The sequence below is a fragment of the Leuciscus leuciscus genome (assembly GCF_965113295.1).
Source record: "Leuciscus leuciscus genome assembly, chromosome: 21".
NCBI lineage: Eukaryota > Metazoa > Chordata > Actinopteri > Cypriniformes > Leuciscidae > Leuciscus > Leuciscus leuciscus.
The window spans coordinates 8,869,715-8,887,593 of NC_138745.1; the positions used below are offsets into that span (position 1 = coordinate 8,869,715).

The 17,879-nt window shown below is 39.5% G+C and overlaps 1 protein-coding gene and 1 long non-coding RNA gene across 5 annotated transcripts in view; one reads left to right on the top strand and one right to left on the bottom strand.

Annotated features, from left to right (window-relative positions):
- Positions 1-17,879, bottom strand: part of jmjd1cb (jumonji domain containing 1Cb) — a 128,831-nt gene that overhangs the window by 25,681 nt on the left and 85,271 nt on the right. For all 4 annotated transcript variants that reach the window (XM_082151468.1, XM_082151470.1, XM_082151469.1 and 1 more), the window contains 3 exons: positions 11,712-11,825; positions 1,653-1,758; positions 200-324 (listed from right to left, as the gene is read on the bottom strand). In XM_082151468.1, coding sequence (XP_082007594.1) covers positions 200-324; positions 1,653-1,758; positions 11,712-11,825 — 345 coding nt within the window. The remainder of the gene's footprint in view (positions 1-199; positions 325-1,652; positions 1,759-11,711; positions 11,826-17,879) is intronic.
- LOC309485000 lies at positions 1,755-6,346 on the top strand. The gene is made up of 2 exons (XR_014201011.1): positions 1,755-1,932; positions 1,970-6,346. It is a non-coding gene; the product is annotated as an uncharacterized lncRNA (long non-coding RNA).

Below are 17,879 nucleotides of genomic sequence, written 5' to 3' on the forward strand. Positions count from 1 at the left end.
CTGCACACAGAGTCAGAGGAGAGAGCAAATGTTTGTTTTGTTTTTTTGTTTTGTTTTTAAACAATGAACCGTTTCAGTTTTATTGTAATAATAATCAAAAACACAATTACATTAATAATAGCATATGCGTCTCATACCATATTATCTTATTAAGCAAAACATTTTAAAGAACTAAAACACTGTGTGGTATCAGATGTACCTGGTCATTCATGACAACCATAGTGCGACTGAAGAGATCGTGGTGGGTGATGATGCCCGTGAACCACTGGGTGGCTGAGTCCTGTCTGTAAACTCGTACACGGTAGCCATTCAATGAATAGGGACCTGGAGATATCAGGAACCAGAAACACTTTCAAAAACGCTCTGATTTTGATCAGTACACTAATTTAATAACAGTCCCTTTATTTCAGCGTGGCATTTCTACTCTATGAACAGTGGCTTTATACACATTATCACATAACTGGCTACCAATTCATTTCAACAGGGCAGGAGTCATAGGAGTCATCAGACTACTTTCATGGTGCCTTTTTGTTCTTTTTTGGAGCTCAACTGCCCTTGGTCACTGTCGACTCTCATTGTACGGAAAAATCAATGTGAGCATTCTGCAAAGCTCTCTTTTTTGTTCATTCTGGGTGACCTTTACCTCAGAGATGACACATCAAACCTTGTATCTACAGTATATGCTGTTAGGCGCAGTGAACGCAGGCAGGTGTCCAAACTGACTGGAGCTCATTAGTGCAGGGCAGGTCATTCCCATTAATTACTCCTGAATACACTGCTCATTTGCCTTGCTAGAAGAGATAACCCTTCACTGTCCTTGTGCCTACAACAACCCAAAATGCATCTCCCTGACATCAAGTTTCACATGCACATAAACCATGGGGCGACGTTTGCACAAAACCACAGGCCATTTATTTTTTTATTTTTGTGCTGTTTCCCCACCAAAACCTTTGGCTCTGAGATGCTTTCCATTCTGCCCTTGTCAACTGCCAAGTTCAACAATTATCACTAATTGTGGGCCTGGAATTTTGTTATGGACTTTGTAAACAAGACCTTCTGCCAAGACCACAACAACACCCCCCTTTACTTCTGTAATTCTTACCAAGTGAAAAGGAAGGGACTTTTCTGTTTTGGATCCTGAAGAGTGGGCATTCCGTACCAGAAAAGAGCTATGACTGAAAGTGAGTTGGCAGTCGGTTCAGGAAGAACTACTCCACCTCACCCCACCCAACCCCACCCCCCTTCTCTCAAAAATAAATAAAAAACAGAAAAAACTTTGAACAAGAAATGCAGGCTGAAGGTCATGCCAATATAACACTGGTACCTTCTCTTTTTCAAATCTATTGTTATTTGCCATAATTGTCATAACCATTACTATATGAACATTAGCTGAAATGAAGAGTCAACGTTAAAAAAATTTTTGTTCAATAATCATCTAATTTCACGGGACATAACCTGAGATCACTTTAAGGTGATCAAGTAAAAAAGGTAATTTGAGTTAATGTTGACTTTACAAAACAAAAAAGGCAGGATGGTGGGCACAAATTATTGATGCTGTGTCATCTAAAAAGCACGAGATTTAAAAACAAAAATGATTTCCTTTAGTTCGAACAGGCCCTTTAGAATAGTTGATGAAATGTGATCAAGCTTACCTTGCATAAAAATTTCCTGAACTTTTTGATCTTTCACCCAGGCTTTCACTTCTTCATGGAGATGTGGATAGTCCCTAAGAACAGGACTTAAACTGTCCACCTCATCCTGCAAAAAAAAAAAAAAAGGTAACACATTAGCATATCACTTACAAAACTACAAGGACACAATGCAAAGTCGAAACAGTGCTGGAGTTAATAATGAACCCACTGACCAGTCCCAGCGTTTTCTTTGACCTCTAAATTAAGGGATCAACCACGCAAACAATCAATCAGATTTAATGTGCGCTCACATTTACCGCTGATCGCGAAATCTTGAGTTTGAAGGTGAGTGAAAACATTCTCCACGTAGATTTTGCATCGGGTTCAACTTTGTCACATGAATGTGCTGCATTGACCACAGTAAAACAGCTTGGTTGGAAAGTAAACTCTGTGTAAATGGTGCTTAATGCATCGCTATTTTGCCCAAATTTTGCAAGTGTGACCACACCTTTATGCAACAACCATGTGCAACAATGTGTGAGAAGTGCAATTCATTTTATAGGTGCGGTTACATTAGTGAAATTGAGTACAAAATCAGGATCAGTGTCCATTGCCAATAGCGTAGAGATCTATGAAGCACTGATCAGTGATCACACAGCAGTCACTTGCAAACCATGCAGCTTTTTGTTGGTCAGCACAGCAAATGTGACCAACTTGAAAATAGCAAAATCTGCATGGGGAACCTTAACTTCCAAATTAAAACGACTGGATTTCGCCTATTAAATTTCACAGAGCAACAGTAAATGTGACTGCACCTTAAATCTGAAATTAATCTTAAGCCTTGTTTACAGTGACAGCCTCCCCTAAGCAAGCTGTATGATTTGAGGTGTCACACAGGTCTGTAGCACATACAATGCAGGGCAAGATATGCCATGAAAAGTAATACATAGGTTTAGTGATCTAAACAAAACCCTAAGCCTTAGTATGAGCAATAGCAATAGGCATTGCAATTACCGCTAACATATTTCCAGTTACAGAGCGATTTGAACGATCTGATGAAGGCCAGTGACCCACAGAATCTGAAACAAGAACAGGAAAGCTCTCACACCTCCTCAGGCATGGCAACGCTATACATTTCCGCTTTGCAGGAGCCCAACAGTGAAGCAGATGTGTGTGTGTGTGTGTGTGTGTGTGTGTGTGTGTGTGTGTGTGTGTGTGTGTGTGTGTGTGTGTGTGTGTGTGTGTGTGTGTGTGTGTGTGTGTGTCATGGGTCTGGCAGGGTGAGAGGGATATCCGCCCTGCACTTCCATTAATTGTTGATGGTGATGAGAGAGAGGGCGGGGGGGCGGGGGCTGACAGGAGCTCCAGTTATTTACACAATCACACAGCAGGCCTAGTGAACACATGAACTGAGCCCTGGAAATATCCCACCCCCCACACCCACACAGTGTAAACAAAAGCCTACACTGCTGTGGTGTGATTGCTGGCTAGGGTGAATGACAGTACATCCCTGATCAGAAACAGAGGTACTTCAATAGGGCCATATACAACCTTTGTGTAGAATTTGATCTCTCCCTCTCTTTGACCCTTAAAGAGGTCAAGAACTGGCTTTTTAACTTTTCAACTTATGAAAACTGGCTTTTTCAACTTATGACGTTCGCTTGGTTTTTACATTCAAAAACATCAAAATGAATGAGTAATAGGCTATATTCTACCCTGGTTTTGAGCTTAGCTCCTGAAACGCTTGTTTTTTATGGACGTGCCGCATTGAAGACTTGGAAGTAAACGGCCACTGCTATGATTGGATAACAGTTTTGCATATTATAATGAATTTCATGTAATGCACGAATCGGTGGGCGGGGCTAATCAGGCAGTGTTGAAGTAGGTGTTGATCTGCTTCTGCGGAGGCGGGGTTTGATACCCTTTGCCGTCATAGATCCCCACTTTGAAAAACCTGTCGTTCGCTGTGCCTGGTGTCAATAAAAGCTTTTATTGGACTAACAAGGAAGTTTTCAGTTCTGAAACTTACAGGATATTCTTATGACCTCTTATATGTCAAAAGCTCAAGGAAAATTTGTTCTCTCAGTTCATCACCCCTTTAAGGAGTGGTCACAATACACTTTTTGCTGTGTAGACGCCACGGAGTGTTAGTGTCTAGTGTAACTAAATTAAACCAGCTGTTTTCAATAGTGCCTTGCCTTTAAGAGTTCTACATGTAGCCTAAATGATTACTGTTTTAATTGGCTAATCTCCATGTACCAGTTATAAGGTTCACACTGACGTTCATCAGGGCAGGTCAATACTGGTAGGTGAAGATACGTAAATATAGGTGGTCGATTGTTAATGTGCTTATTGTTATTATGATTTCATATTCTGGAACATTTTGCCGCTGTCATTGTGATGTCATGTTGTGATGATGGTTTTTCTTTACTTTGGCGTGAAATATGCCATCCATGACATGTCTCCTTTAGGTCCTCCACTGTTGCTCATAATAAATGCCAGATCAGTTCTGTAATTTAGAAGTGACACCAGCAAAAATGAGGCCATAAAGTAACATGTTTGCACTGAATGAGGATGTGTGTAGATTGGAAACTAAGTGGTGCTGTGGTTTGTCTTAAAAATATAGCATTGCATCACCAGTGTGCCTAATCTTCGGCGAAAGTAAACTGTTGTATCCTCCTTTCCCTAGTGACAACCATCGCATTACTCATACACACATACACACATACAAACGCCTTCATTCCAGTTTCTATTTTAAAGCAAGAGCATTGCAGGGCACATGGTTTATTTATTGGCCTGGAGGTTTCACAGGGCACTTTCTCTCTTGGTGGCATCCAAGAATGAAATCTGTTAGGACAGCCTGGTTTCCCCATTGCCCTTCCACTTAACGACAGAAAGAGGAACATTCAAATAAAACAAAAAATATCCCATGTCCAAATGTTTCCAATCAGAGCAATGCACACTAGCAGGAATGAGAAGCAGCTCACAATCAGACGAATGACGAATGTTGTGAATAAGCACAATGAAATTTAAATCACAAAGCGAGACGTGATCTCATTCCTATAGTCTGGTCGAGGACCTTCAGCAAGACTTCAGCTGTAATCTCATCTCCTCTGCACACACACCCCCTTGTGAAGGACGGAGCAGATGCACTTTTCTTTCCACCCCCCCATTCCGCACCGGGCTGCCATCCATCACTTTAACAGCAATATGTTCCAGGATTTTCCACATGGCGCTGCGGTGGAAGACACTGCGAAACAGGGCGGTGCTCAGCACTGGGGGGAAAAGGAAAGTGCTTCCAGATCCAAACTCTGACCCAGATAAAAACAGCTTCCTTCCTTGCTCTCCGTCCATCGGCCTGCAGCCTGGAAAAAGGCTGGGCGTGGGGCTTTCACTTTTTCTCCAGCCCGTCTCCATGTTCTCGACAAGCAGCCTCTCTCCATCCAACAGCTGCTCAGAAGTGTTCCATACTGTTCCCTGGCTCTCCGAAGGACTCACGTTTCAGAAACATCTTGTTTGTATTGTCCATGTGACATGTTTCATTCATATTTGCTATTCTCGACAGGCATAATCCACAGAAGTGTGGCTGCCAATAACAAAATAACATTCTTCAGTAAGATTTGGTGCCATGCAGACCCGTAAGAACATGCTCTAGGGTGCTGCCCGTAAAATGACACCGTGGTTCCTAATGAGGTCCAGAATCCCTGTCTGTGCACCATCTGTGTTTGCTGACAAACTGATGCTGATCAGATGAGACTGGGATTTCACATGGACAAGAGAAAGAGGTGGTACAAATATAACCATAAAATGTTTCATGTTACTTCTGACAGCTATATTATCAACGTTAGAACTTTATCTAAAGACTACAAATCCACCCAGCCTGAATGATAACATAATCAAGCCTGTGATCATGTGTGATGACTGATCTAACATTACTAAACAAAACTAGAACTGTCCATTATGTGAGTGTAATCAATTATAACATTTACATTGTGCAGCTTGTTTGCAGTGTAGATGTGGCATTACACCATGTCCTAACCAAGTTCCCAGTGACACATTTGTAAATAGGCCAAACAAACAAAAAAGACATCTCATGATCTTAACTTTTACACTTAGAAGCAGTGTTAAGGTGTGGTCAAATTTTGAGGGCAAAAAAGGTGTGTTGTCAATTGTCAAGTGTTACGATGCATGAAGCACAGCTCACACACTTTCAAACCAAGCAGTTTTCTGTTGGTCAATGAGGCAAATACGCTTAACCAACTTGAACCTGTTGCAAAATCTGCATGGAGAAATCTGTTGCCCTCATGTGAAATTCCCAATCATGTGGATTCCCTATTGAAATGATTGGATTTCGCCCACAAAGCTTTGCTGAACAACAGTAAATGTGACTCATCTTTTATGCGGTCTTAAACCAGGCACGACAAGCTATATCTTCATGTACATACGTGTTTATACTAAACAACCATGACAGGACTTTTTTTATTGTTATTGTTTCTTTCTACAGTGACATTTTAGATAGTCCCACCCAAAATTAAATCCTATTGCTCCAAAATTGTGCACCACATAATTCTATAAATAATATCAAATATATTTTGTACAATTTGCTTCTGGTAACCCGTTCAGATTTAATTTAATTCAATGGCAGATTAACCACAAATAGTTAAACTCTTACATCATCAGAAAAGCAGGTCTAAAATGAAGAGGTATGCGACATTTGAGGGCAAATGGTAACCCGTTCAGATTTAATTTAATTCAATGACAGAATAACCACAAATAGTTAAACTCTTACATCATCAGAAAAGCAGGTCTAAAATGAAGAGGTATGCGACATTATAAAAAATGGTCTCTAATGTGCCAAATTCAAATCAATATCTAGTCATCGTAGAGGGTGCAGCTCAGGCTGTTACTGTACGTCAGTGAAATTAACAATGTGTTCATTAAGAATGAATGAGGTCCCATTACCATCCCGCTCCACATGACTGAGTGCTCCTATTAGCATTCCTCTGCTTCCTTCACTCTCTCCGTCGCTCTTTTTCCACTGTCTTTGTGCACACAAAGGGCAGACGTGTTCCTGATCTGTCCCTCTCTGAAGAGCATAGCTCCTGCGTTAATGTCATCCTGTCCTCTGAAGGTTCACGACACAAGCACGTGTCAAGGTGAAACAGGCCAAATTTATGCCCCACGTGTAACAAAAAAGCCTGTTCACAAATGTAGTCTAATAAAAATTAATCATGCTGGTACATTTGTACAGTTTTGCTTCCAAGGAAACGTTTTAGGACAGGACAGAGTGCATTAACCGGTAATTTCTGCTTCTAACTGCTTCTGCTTCCAGCCTAACACAAAGGACGCTGCTTCAAATCACAAACGCACTTTTATAGAGCATTTCAGTGCATTTGAGGATGGACTAATGTATAAAAAGTAAGTTTTTCGGATGGGAGATGGGAGAGGAACATGCAGGCGGAGTGTTGCCATGGCAGTGGGCAGCGTGGGGAGCTGACACAATGCTTGCATCAGTCAGAGGTGTAAACAGCAAACGAGCGCACGGAGACAGGATGTTCCTTCCAGTGCTCTACAAATGCTTTTCACAGAGATGACGCATTCAGAGGATGAATCATTGTGCGGAGAGCTGGAATGACATGAAGAAAGACACCATAATAACGCCATTATAGTATTAATGGTGACGTCTTATAACAGAGGCGTAAATATCAGCTCAATTAACCGCTGCGGCGTTGGGAAAACGCAAAAAGCGAGAGCAGAAACCCAGCGGCACGTAAAAGCTTTTGTTGAGGAGCAGACGATGTGTGCACTCCTGTTGCTATGGCAATACTACATACGTGACGTGTGTGAAAAAAAGCTTGTTGCTGGGGCAATACAAGTGTGTGTGTGCGCTGTTTGTGTCTTTTATATGGGTCTGTGTCATTTCAAGCGATGTGTTGCTGAGGTAATTTATTTAGCACAGTTACAGTGAGTAATTCTATACGTTGTGGATTAAATCATTCAGGGAGTGCTGCAGTCTTGGGTATAAATACGCATGCTGAAACGGTAGTTGTCTGAATGTGCGAAGTGTGTAAGCGTATGGGGGAGGGTGGCTGAGCCGCCTGTATGTGAGTGTGGTATATGTTCCTTCATTAAAAGAGAGTACGCTAGTGTGATGCATGGTATCCATGAATACAATTTCACACAATTGTTATAGCATTACGGGATGGTGGGATATTGTGCTTGTGCACTGTGACTCATATATGCACGCTTTCATATGCAGGGTGCAAAAACAATCCCACCACTCAACACAGAGGGCGTAACACTAAAGGGTATTCACATCACAGTGAAAGCAGTTTGCCGCCATAAAGCGAATACAAGTCATTTGTTTTTGATGAGAGTTGGTGATTTGATGTGAAATAAGGAACTGACCATCAAGCATAGAACATAGTCCCAGCAGCAAGTCTTGCAAATCTAAATATATATATTTAATGTTTATAGTTTTATAGGCTTAGACTGAATCCTTGATTTCAAACTGTTAGTTTAAGTGTTTACTTTTTATTTGTTTGTTTTTTAACAACTTCTACTATAATTGTATTACAGAAACAAGACGTTTCTATTTAAAGTATAAATCATTTTATTGTACAGATTTTTTTTATCAAGTTCAAATAATTTTTTCAAATAGGATTTATTTTCAAATAATGTATTTCAGATTATTTGAGTAAATATTATGTAAAATAAATATAAATTTCATTTCAGAAATTGTGCATGTGTTATCTTTAAATTATATTGGTCATCTGCATCAGCCATTAGTCAACAATTAAATACTTAAACTAATAATGTTTTCTTATTATTATATTTTAAATCAATTTCTGCAGAATTTGCCCTAAAATCAGCCCTGAATAATGTGGATAAAAGTCTAGAGAATTCATTGAGGCCCTAAAACGGTAGTGCAGACAGTACTGATATGGTTGAATACAGCTACTAGAGACCAACAGCACAGCGACTTTCCGACCTCCAGCGATTTAATGGCTGTCAGTGTGAATGTACCTTAACTGCCATGACAGTAAACAAGAGTGTTTCATTGTTACATAGAGTTCTCAAGTCCTCTATGCGGCCACACTGAGGTCAGAGTTCAAATTGCTCCTCTCCCATCCCACTCAAGGATAAACGAATGCAAATGCATGCCCAGACCCAATCCCCATTCAGTAATGTAGCCCACAGAGAATAATGAGTGTAAGTCACAAGCGTGTAGTCGTCTCTTCCAGTAATGCACACCATAACAGCACTCCTGTTTTCTCTTTCTCTCTCTCGCCGGCTGGCCTCACACACAGAGCCTCAATTGTTGCAATTATGCCAAACAGATTCCTGGGCTCCAGCCTCTCCTCTATCCATCCCTGGATCAGGCTGCACTGTGGAAAAAAAAATCCATGAAGGAGAAAAGAGGCCAGGACAGGATGTGAGCAAGCCAGCTCATCACACTCCAGCAAGCAAACAACGCAGTTCCCAAGCACTTCGGAGGTCAGACTTTGAGTTTTTAAAAGGAGGCGTGTTTTTGGTTCTCGAACAAGATGGTGTGTTGGAATGTGTGAGAGTCCCGTGAGAGTCACAGCAGCAGATCTGGGACTGAAGAATACTCCTTTTTGAGGACATTTCTCAGCTGTAAGAGGAACTGTAGAGAAGAAGAAATACCTGCTTCCTCCTGACACGCTTGTGCAAATTGTTAAATGTGAGAGTGTGCGGTCCATGACTGTAGCACCATAATCTCATTTTCACCTGAGAGTGAAACACTCATACTCTGTAGTGAGTTGTCTCATGGTCAAATGTTTAAATAAGCTCTAAAGTAGCAACCTAACTAAATCTCATAAGTGACTGATACTCAGAGCCTTGTGGAAATGCTGAAAACTACTTCCTTTTGCATTAAGAATCGAACATGGCAAATGAAAACACCAGTCTTAAAGGTGCGGTCACATTAGCAATGCAGTATTGTGTGTAAAAAAACAGGTTCAGTGTCCATTGAGGTCCGTATATATTGGGGAGGGGGGAAAATGTATTCACATATGAAATGTGATTCTACCTTCTACAGATTCAAATCGTTTCACAAATTTAAAAAATCGATTTTTTTTAAATGTTTGTTAATAACGTGATGTTTTTGGAACAAGGCGACCCCTGACAGTTTAGAGAGCGCACAGGCTTCCAGCGGGGGAAGCATTATGAATGAAGCAGTTCCTATATTAATATCTTAACGACTAGAAAATAGCTTTAAATAATGTATAGTTACCGGCACATGACAAGATTTTGATGCAGTCTTGTTGAGAGACCCTTGCTGCCTCGCGTTCAATGTGCACATGCAAGCGGTTGCCGTGGTAACGAACATTACCTGCTTGTAAAAGCAAATGAACATGCGGCGGCGGTGTCTCAGTCTCCAGGTGTTATATTTATACTTTTTTTATTAAATAACTCCCGACCAAATCGGCACTAACAGTAGCTGCTGTTCAGTTTGTATACTGCTGCTCTCCTTCTAATCTCTATAAACCCATTGTAATAAATGTCACATTTAGCTGTGCTTTTAATATATCAGGGCTCAATGCTAAGGTTTTTTTCTACTGGTTCAGATTTTTACTTGCCCTGCCAAAATGCATTTTGTTTTTGACACATGTAACCTTGTAAACAGTGCTTAAAGATTACTAGCACAGCCAGAGGATGACAGTAAAAAACTAATGCTGTGTTAATTGCGTAAAATATTTTTAAGTTAAACTGAAAAAAATGTATCGCAAAATTGACCAGTTAATTTTGAGACCCCTAGAAATAATATAATTTGCTGTGATCAACAGTTATTTGCCTACCACTGCAGTTTGCTTTGGGAAATACTAACTGGAAGCTTGCGTAGTACTGAGATTTTAGTGGAATCTAGTGGAGCGCAGGCAGTCGGCATGCAGTGAGGTACCTTAAAAGATAGCATATTTTTTCTGCTTACTAAAACAACATTTTAATCACAATCACAGATATGATACCTACAAATGTTGTCAAGTTTTGGAACACAGCTTATATCTTCATTTCCCATCATATTATTGATATGTTTGCAACATTTACTGTAAACGCATTTATTTTCTTTTTTCTACTTCCTGCAGAGATTAACCACAAGCATCTCCATAGATTAGTCAAAATCACCTACGGAAATGTGAACACTGAAAGCACACACAGTAAACTACACCACTGCAGTAGTCACAAAACAAGGACCCGTTTCATTATTCCCCTCAAAAATATCACAACAATTTCCCCCACACACAATACGCTTTGGGTTTGGGATCAGGGCGATGATATGAGAGCGACGATAATTTGCTGGCAGATGGCCTTTCATTATCCGTCATGCAGGATGGAGGTGAGCCCGCAACACTGGGGATAAAACATGTCGTGAATATGAATCCAGCAGTGGAGAGCATCTCCTCCCATCTGTCATGCGTGTTTGTTTTCAGAGCCCGTCTCTCTGCCACTGTGTGTTTTATCTAAGCTAGAATAATTAAGCTGTTTATGAGAGTGGCTGAGCACAGAACAATAGAAGAGGCTGTTTGTTGTCCTTATTAGTGCTCTGAGCATGAAGCGCCCATGGAGGCAAACTATAGCTGACCAGCTTGTGTACCCATCCACCCAGCAGCATCCATAAGTGGAAGCTGGAGGGAACATATTCTGATGGCGGGTGAACACTAGCAAAACATTTCGAGGAAAACAAGTGAAGGACAAACAACCAGAAGGTAGTTTAACCAAAATAAAACAGAATATTCATCTTGGAAGACAAGATTGATAAACTGACAAGGCTATTACAGATCCATACATGGGCAGAGATGTGAGAGGGGTCAACATTTAGCTCAGTGTAAACACAGACTAAAGTAACATGTAATAGTGAATGCAAAGCAAATGAGACCAACCATATCCGAAGTCGTGTGCTGTTTGAGTAGGTACTACATTTGAATTTTAACTTACTTTGTGACTGTTTCGGCTACTTTTTTTTTTGAATACTATGTATTCGGACATACTACTCTTTTGGCATGCTATATAGTAGCTAGGGAAGTATTCGATTTTGGACGCAGCGCAAGAGACTCTCACCTGATAGGGCTGAAAGGCTCCTTCATCCGTCAGGAAGTCCAAGTGTCTGTCAGAGAAGAACTCGATGGCTGTGACGGACCCAAACACGGTCTTCCCCACCAGAGGCTTGAACGTCTGTAATGACATAAAAAAACACTCAGGTTAGTTAATGCATTGGGCTTCAGAAGCTAAAAAAAGAAAGAGCGTCATGCTTGACAGCTCAAACAGAACAAAAATAAGTTGCATGCCTTTTCACATTCAACCAACCTAAACAGCACATAATTACACTGTGTTTAATGCTGGGTGAATGGTCTTTTATACCCCAAGTAACAACATTTCACATCATTTTGAATGGGGATCATCAGCACCATATTTACTCTGGAGTCACTGCTGTGAATTTGCTGGAATGTGAAAGGGAACTGTTTACCAACATGCAACCAGTCATACACTAACCTCAGTGCATACCTCAATAAATATTCACATGCTTTGTAGAGTCAGAGAAACTTTCATGTGCTTTGTTTTAGTTTCAGCATCCGAGGAAACCGCTAAAAATGAGGAACCGTGACAGAAAACACACCTACGGGTTTCTATTTTTTGATTCAAACAATGGTATTACAACAACAAAAGTACAGTGTGCGTTCTTGAAACCTGAGTACCTGGAATTGCTAACCCAAGTAAAGCATAAACAGTATGATACAATAAAACGAATGATTATGTAAACCTAAGGTTAAAAATGAACCATTTCAAGTGAGAAATACCCATTTGTTTTCCTTCCTTCCTTCCTGCCAATGAACCAATAAACAAGGTGCTCTTTTTAAACCAAATCTTTTTTAAGACCTGCACAAATAAAATGTTAACATTTAACAATAAGGTCCCTTTTGTTAACGGTCATTGCATGAACTAACAATGAGCGATATAATTTTTAAAGCATTTATTAATCTTTGTTAATGTTATTTAGCAAAATATAATTGTTCATTGTTTCATGTTAGTTTAGTTTAGTTTAATGTTACTTCACAGTGCATTAACTAATGTTAAATACAAACTTTGATTTTAAACATGTATTAGTAAATGTAGCAAATTAACATTGACAAAAATTAATAAATGCAATAGACATTGTTAGTTTGTGTTAACTAATGTAGTTTGTGTTAACTAACAAATGAAACCTCATTGTAAAGTTTTACCAATAAAATGGTATCCATGCCATATCCATAATACCGTATGGATACAGAATCCAAACCGAACAACTCCATACAAACTCAAAATAAATCATGTTTCTCAGATGTTCATGTTTCTCTAGCTGGGGCTCACATTCAACTGCAAAACAGGCTAACTGCAAGCTTAAAATACTCATGGCATGTTTTATTCCATATATACAGTATTCATAATTGGAATATGTACTAAATAATATATCAAATCATACAAATTAGAGGTCAGTCAATATTAGATTTTGCTGATATGATAATAATGACTTTAAATAAAGGCAATAAACAGACTATACTAGAGCCAATATTCTGAATGTGTTAAATAGATTTGTTAGTCTTTCCTCACTGAGCGAAAGAAGCCACAGGAGAATCCAGAAAAGATTTTATGCAATTTTGAACAAGCCCAAACTATATTGGGACTTTTATTTTGAAATGTTTTTGCTTTACTACTTGTAGCTGATCATTCAAAAAGACGAGGGAGATAAAATATGCATTCTTACAACCATCTGCAACATATTACAATATAAACACCATTAGGTAAACACTGCCATAATTCATCAACAGTAGATCATTAGTCATCGCTCGGCATGACTTTCGCAGTATTCTTTGGTTGCGAACTGCTCTGAAACCAAGAGCCTGTAAAACGTGCAATAGCACTGCATTTTTACTTTAAACGTGTACCACACACATTTATTAAATTAAATCATTGTCTTTTGAAGTTTAATAATCACATTTGCCTGTATCGCAATTCCTATTTTTCTGGCCCCATATTCAATATCTATTAAAATTATAATAACACATTTTAAAGACCCACAGGAAACCTGAATAAAATAACAAAAAGATGCAATACCACTAAAGGAACAGATGCATTTGTGTGAACTAAACTTTGCATGTTTGGGCTCTCAGAGAATGTTCTCACGGCGAAGTAAACATCTGCAGCTTCACCTTAGATCAGAGGTCTATCCTGAGACTCTAATTGAATCAGAGGCTAAATTGGCACTAGTATGACTACACAAGAGCTGGAGTGAGTGGACAGTAATTGGATTCATTTCAAGCCCGGCCTCACAGTAGACTGCAGTTGAGCTTGTGTGTGCGTGTGCGTGTGCGTGTGCGTGTGCGCGTGCGCGTGCGCGTGTGCGTGTGTGTGAAAATGGCATGCCATCTGGTCGAAGTCTTCATACTACACACAGACATGACAGTCATGAGACTAGCTGCACATGATCAGCATCACAAGCTATCCTTCATGTCTGCTGGGAAGGGAACACATCTACAACTGTGCTGTGCAACTCTAAACACTAAGTACCAGGAGCTTATGGATTTAGATGTCATTTTAGTTTCTCGTTTACGACATTCCTATAATTCCTACAAGCGTAACTGGAGGTCATTAACAAGTTAAGATTGTATTCATGTAACATTTAGACTGCATTCTCTCCAATTTGTTTCCAGTGTAGCTGCTTTTTTTTATTTTAGAGTTTAAAGGAGCCATCTTTAAATAAATAACGTAACCCCTGAATAAAAAAAAAAAAAAAAAACTGCACACACTGCAATCTTACACAAGTGTGTGCATGTGATCTTAATCCATGCTGAACTTTTGGCTTCGCAACCGACCATTTCTATTTCTATCAACAGAGGTCAGATAGACATGCCCATGTCTGGCCGCCTCCAAAACAACACGCAGAAGTGAAACTCAACCACACTGACCAACAGGAAGAGTTTTTAGACCAGTAAACACTAAGCGTCTGACCACCTATCTCTGTGATCGTGCAGTCTAGCTGAATAATTGTGATTGTTTCAGATTTGGGCTCAGACAGTCTGTATTGGCTTGCATGTCTCTCACTGAACCTGATCCTGCAGCAGCAGCAGGGGAAAGACTAGCTGTAGATTTACACTACCAAAATAAACCTTTCATCAGCCTCACAAGCAGTCAAGTGAACATCTACTGAGAACTGACCTACTATTAAGACCCAACTGAAAGAATTGCTGCACATAGTTAATAGATAATACTACTTTTAAGAAATCCAAAAATACATTATATAGTAACTATAATGGGAAATTGTGCAAGGGATTGTATCTTTTAGCTGAAGGATGGAACAATGAATTTGCTCAATAAAATGAAAAATGATTATGCATAAAATATTTTTGCAGTGAAGTAACCATTTTATAAGTAGTCAATGCTAAGGCTGTGTCAATACAGTCACAAACTTATATAATTGTAATTCTTTTTCTTTAACATGTTAGATTTTTGCATACATTTTTCATTTATTTGTGTGCAGAATCATGTAATTTCCTACAGTTTCATTAAAACTCGAAAACCTTTGGCAACCCACATATGAGATGCAAACATCCTAGGAGATGTAAACCAAACCTACAGTTTAATCATGATACAGTACATGCTTGAAAAAAGCTACGTTTACATGTAACCTAATAATCTGTTCACAATCAGACTGATGGATCAATCGAACTGATAGCCTTCATGTGAACATCTCAATCAATCTGACTGAAACTGATCCAAATGAAATTTCGATCCAATTGAATTATCCTTGAATCTGACAAATCTCAATCAAATAAATGTTTCTTTAAGTCTTACGAACTGGTCAGCGGAGGTTACAGAATAGTAGCTACCCATAAAAAAACTTTTTTGAATTTTTTTTATAGACATGCCATCAAAACTAAATTATGTTTGCGGAAGTTCTGGTGACACTTGCCCTGAAAATGTGTTCAGGATAGATGTGATACACATGTAAACGAATATGCAAATCGGACTGCAACGTTTAGGGTATGTAAGCAACATTTTCCGAATCTGAAACTGGATTGAACTCATTCAGATTGAAGAAAATGTGTGCATGCAAAACATACCTAGTATGTGTTATATTGAGTAGTAGTTGCCAATCCTAGCTTTACTCATAATTGAGTATCTCAAGCTTATTCTGAATTTTATTGACTAGAAATGAAGCGTGAATTTATCAGACTTGTAGTAGAGCTTCACTGCTGTTGTCTACCTCCGCTTCGGCGTATAGGGAGTTGAATCAAGGCTACAGGAACACGAGCCGTTTCTAGGACAGATAAATATAGCAACAGCAGATCTACATCTCTTAAAGGAAAACCAGGCTTTGTTGTTCTAATAAAAACACACAACATAGACACACTTGATACAGCTGTGAGAAGAAATGTAAAAACATCCGACAGTAAGGAAAATACAGAGTCCTCTGAGCAGGTCTGCAGGTGCAGCCTAAGTTTTACTCAATGATTTCTGAAAACAAGTATGTGATTTAAAATCTGGACGGCCTCTGGAATCAATCAGTCTATTGCTGAAAGCCAAATGAAACATTCAACATTACCACAACTGCTGCAATTTGCACTTTACAGCCAGGGGATTTCATCAGAAACCAGATATCACCCCTGCGACACCTCCACACACAAACACAGACAAACGCTGAAAGACAAAAGCACTTCCTTGAGCGATTGCAACTGGGTCACATCTGCCACTTGTCATTAGGGAGTTACCTCTCATCACAATCAAAGCTGGCAAACAGACAGCGCAATAATTGCCGTGCATCTCCAGAATACAGAATACACCTGAGTGGGTCCATGATACACACACACAGCCGCACACATGGAAACACACACAATACATGTCTCCCCTTCCCTCTGCAAGAACAAAAAGAGGCCAATGAAAGGAGGGGCTCTTTCAGAGAAAGCACAGCCTGGCCGTGGCAGACAAAGCATCTCCGAAATACGGTCCTCGTCTGGCCGCTGCGCGGCGGGCCGTAATTCGGCTATGAATATTTGATAAGGCTGAGTGCACAGGAATGTGCATGGAGCTGTGAGGGGGGTTCATGCATAGAATAGTGTGCGGGAGGCTGGGACGCTCCAGGACGATCTGATGAAGGTCATGAAGGAACGTAGACTGAGCTTATACATGCACGTGTGGGATCTCACAGCGAAGTAGTCATTAACAGTGACGGACTCTGTCTTTCTCTGAACACATAAATACATCTCTCTGTTGTCTCTTTTTCTCTGACGCAAGCCCTCAAATCATGTGCAAATCGCCAAAATGGTGGGCTGCAAATTTCACACAATCTGCAAAAACAGTTGCAGCAGACAGCAGTTACAGTGTACAATTGTTTTTTTAAAGCAAGATTATTAGAGTACGTTTTGCAAGAAAATACCAAATCAGTTTGTCTACATCAAAATTTCATGCTTAATTCAATGCGGTACTTGCCGTTAATTTGTATTTATTTGTGAAATTCACTAACCATTTGTGAAGGAAGTAAATCCTAGATACATTTTTAGTGTATTCTGCAGACTGCTTAAATCACCACATGCACTCTTCATGTAATGTTACGACCACAAAAAGCACCATGAATGAGTAACAACTGTTACTAAGTTCAAAATGCACTCACTATGTAGTTATAAGACCTCACTATGTAGTTTAGTATGTTTACTTTACTAAGTGGCAATATGTCTATTTTGAATTTGTAATTAAAAACCAATTTTGTGTAAAAAAAAGAATGGTAACACTATTTTAGGGAACAGATACACATTACATGTCCTTATAGTATTAACAGTAAATTATGTAGTGCTGTCAGTAACTATTATTTTGACGACTAATCAAGTAATCAGATTTTTTGTGTTAATAAAAATAGACCTAAGTGAACGATAGCCTTTAAAATGACTTCAAATACATAAATTATAACAATGAGGCAATAATAATGGGTTCAAATAACGTATCAAAAGCAAGAACCCCGCCTCCCCTTCGATTCCTCGAATTCAATCAAAGGAATTCTTCTGATGGCCCTACAATTATGCATAATTACAAGCAACTAACCCTAACTCTACAGTAAGTACATGTACAGGTAGCTCATTATTATTTATGTAATTACAATGTAACAAAGTCTCCTTAAAATGAAGTGCAACCAAATGCACTGCCATTTATCAATGTGGTTCTGCACGAACGTGTAATTGTAGCCCACTGTTTTGGCCAAAT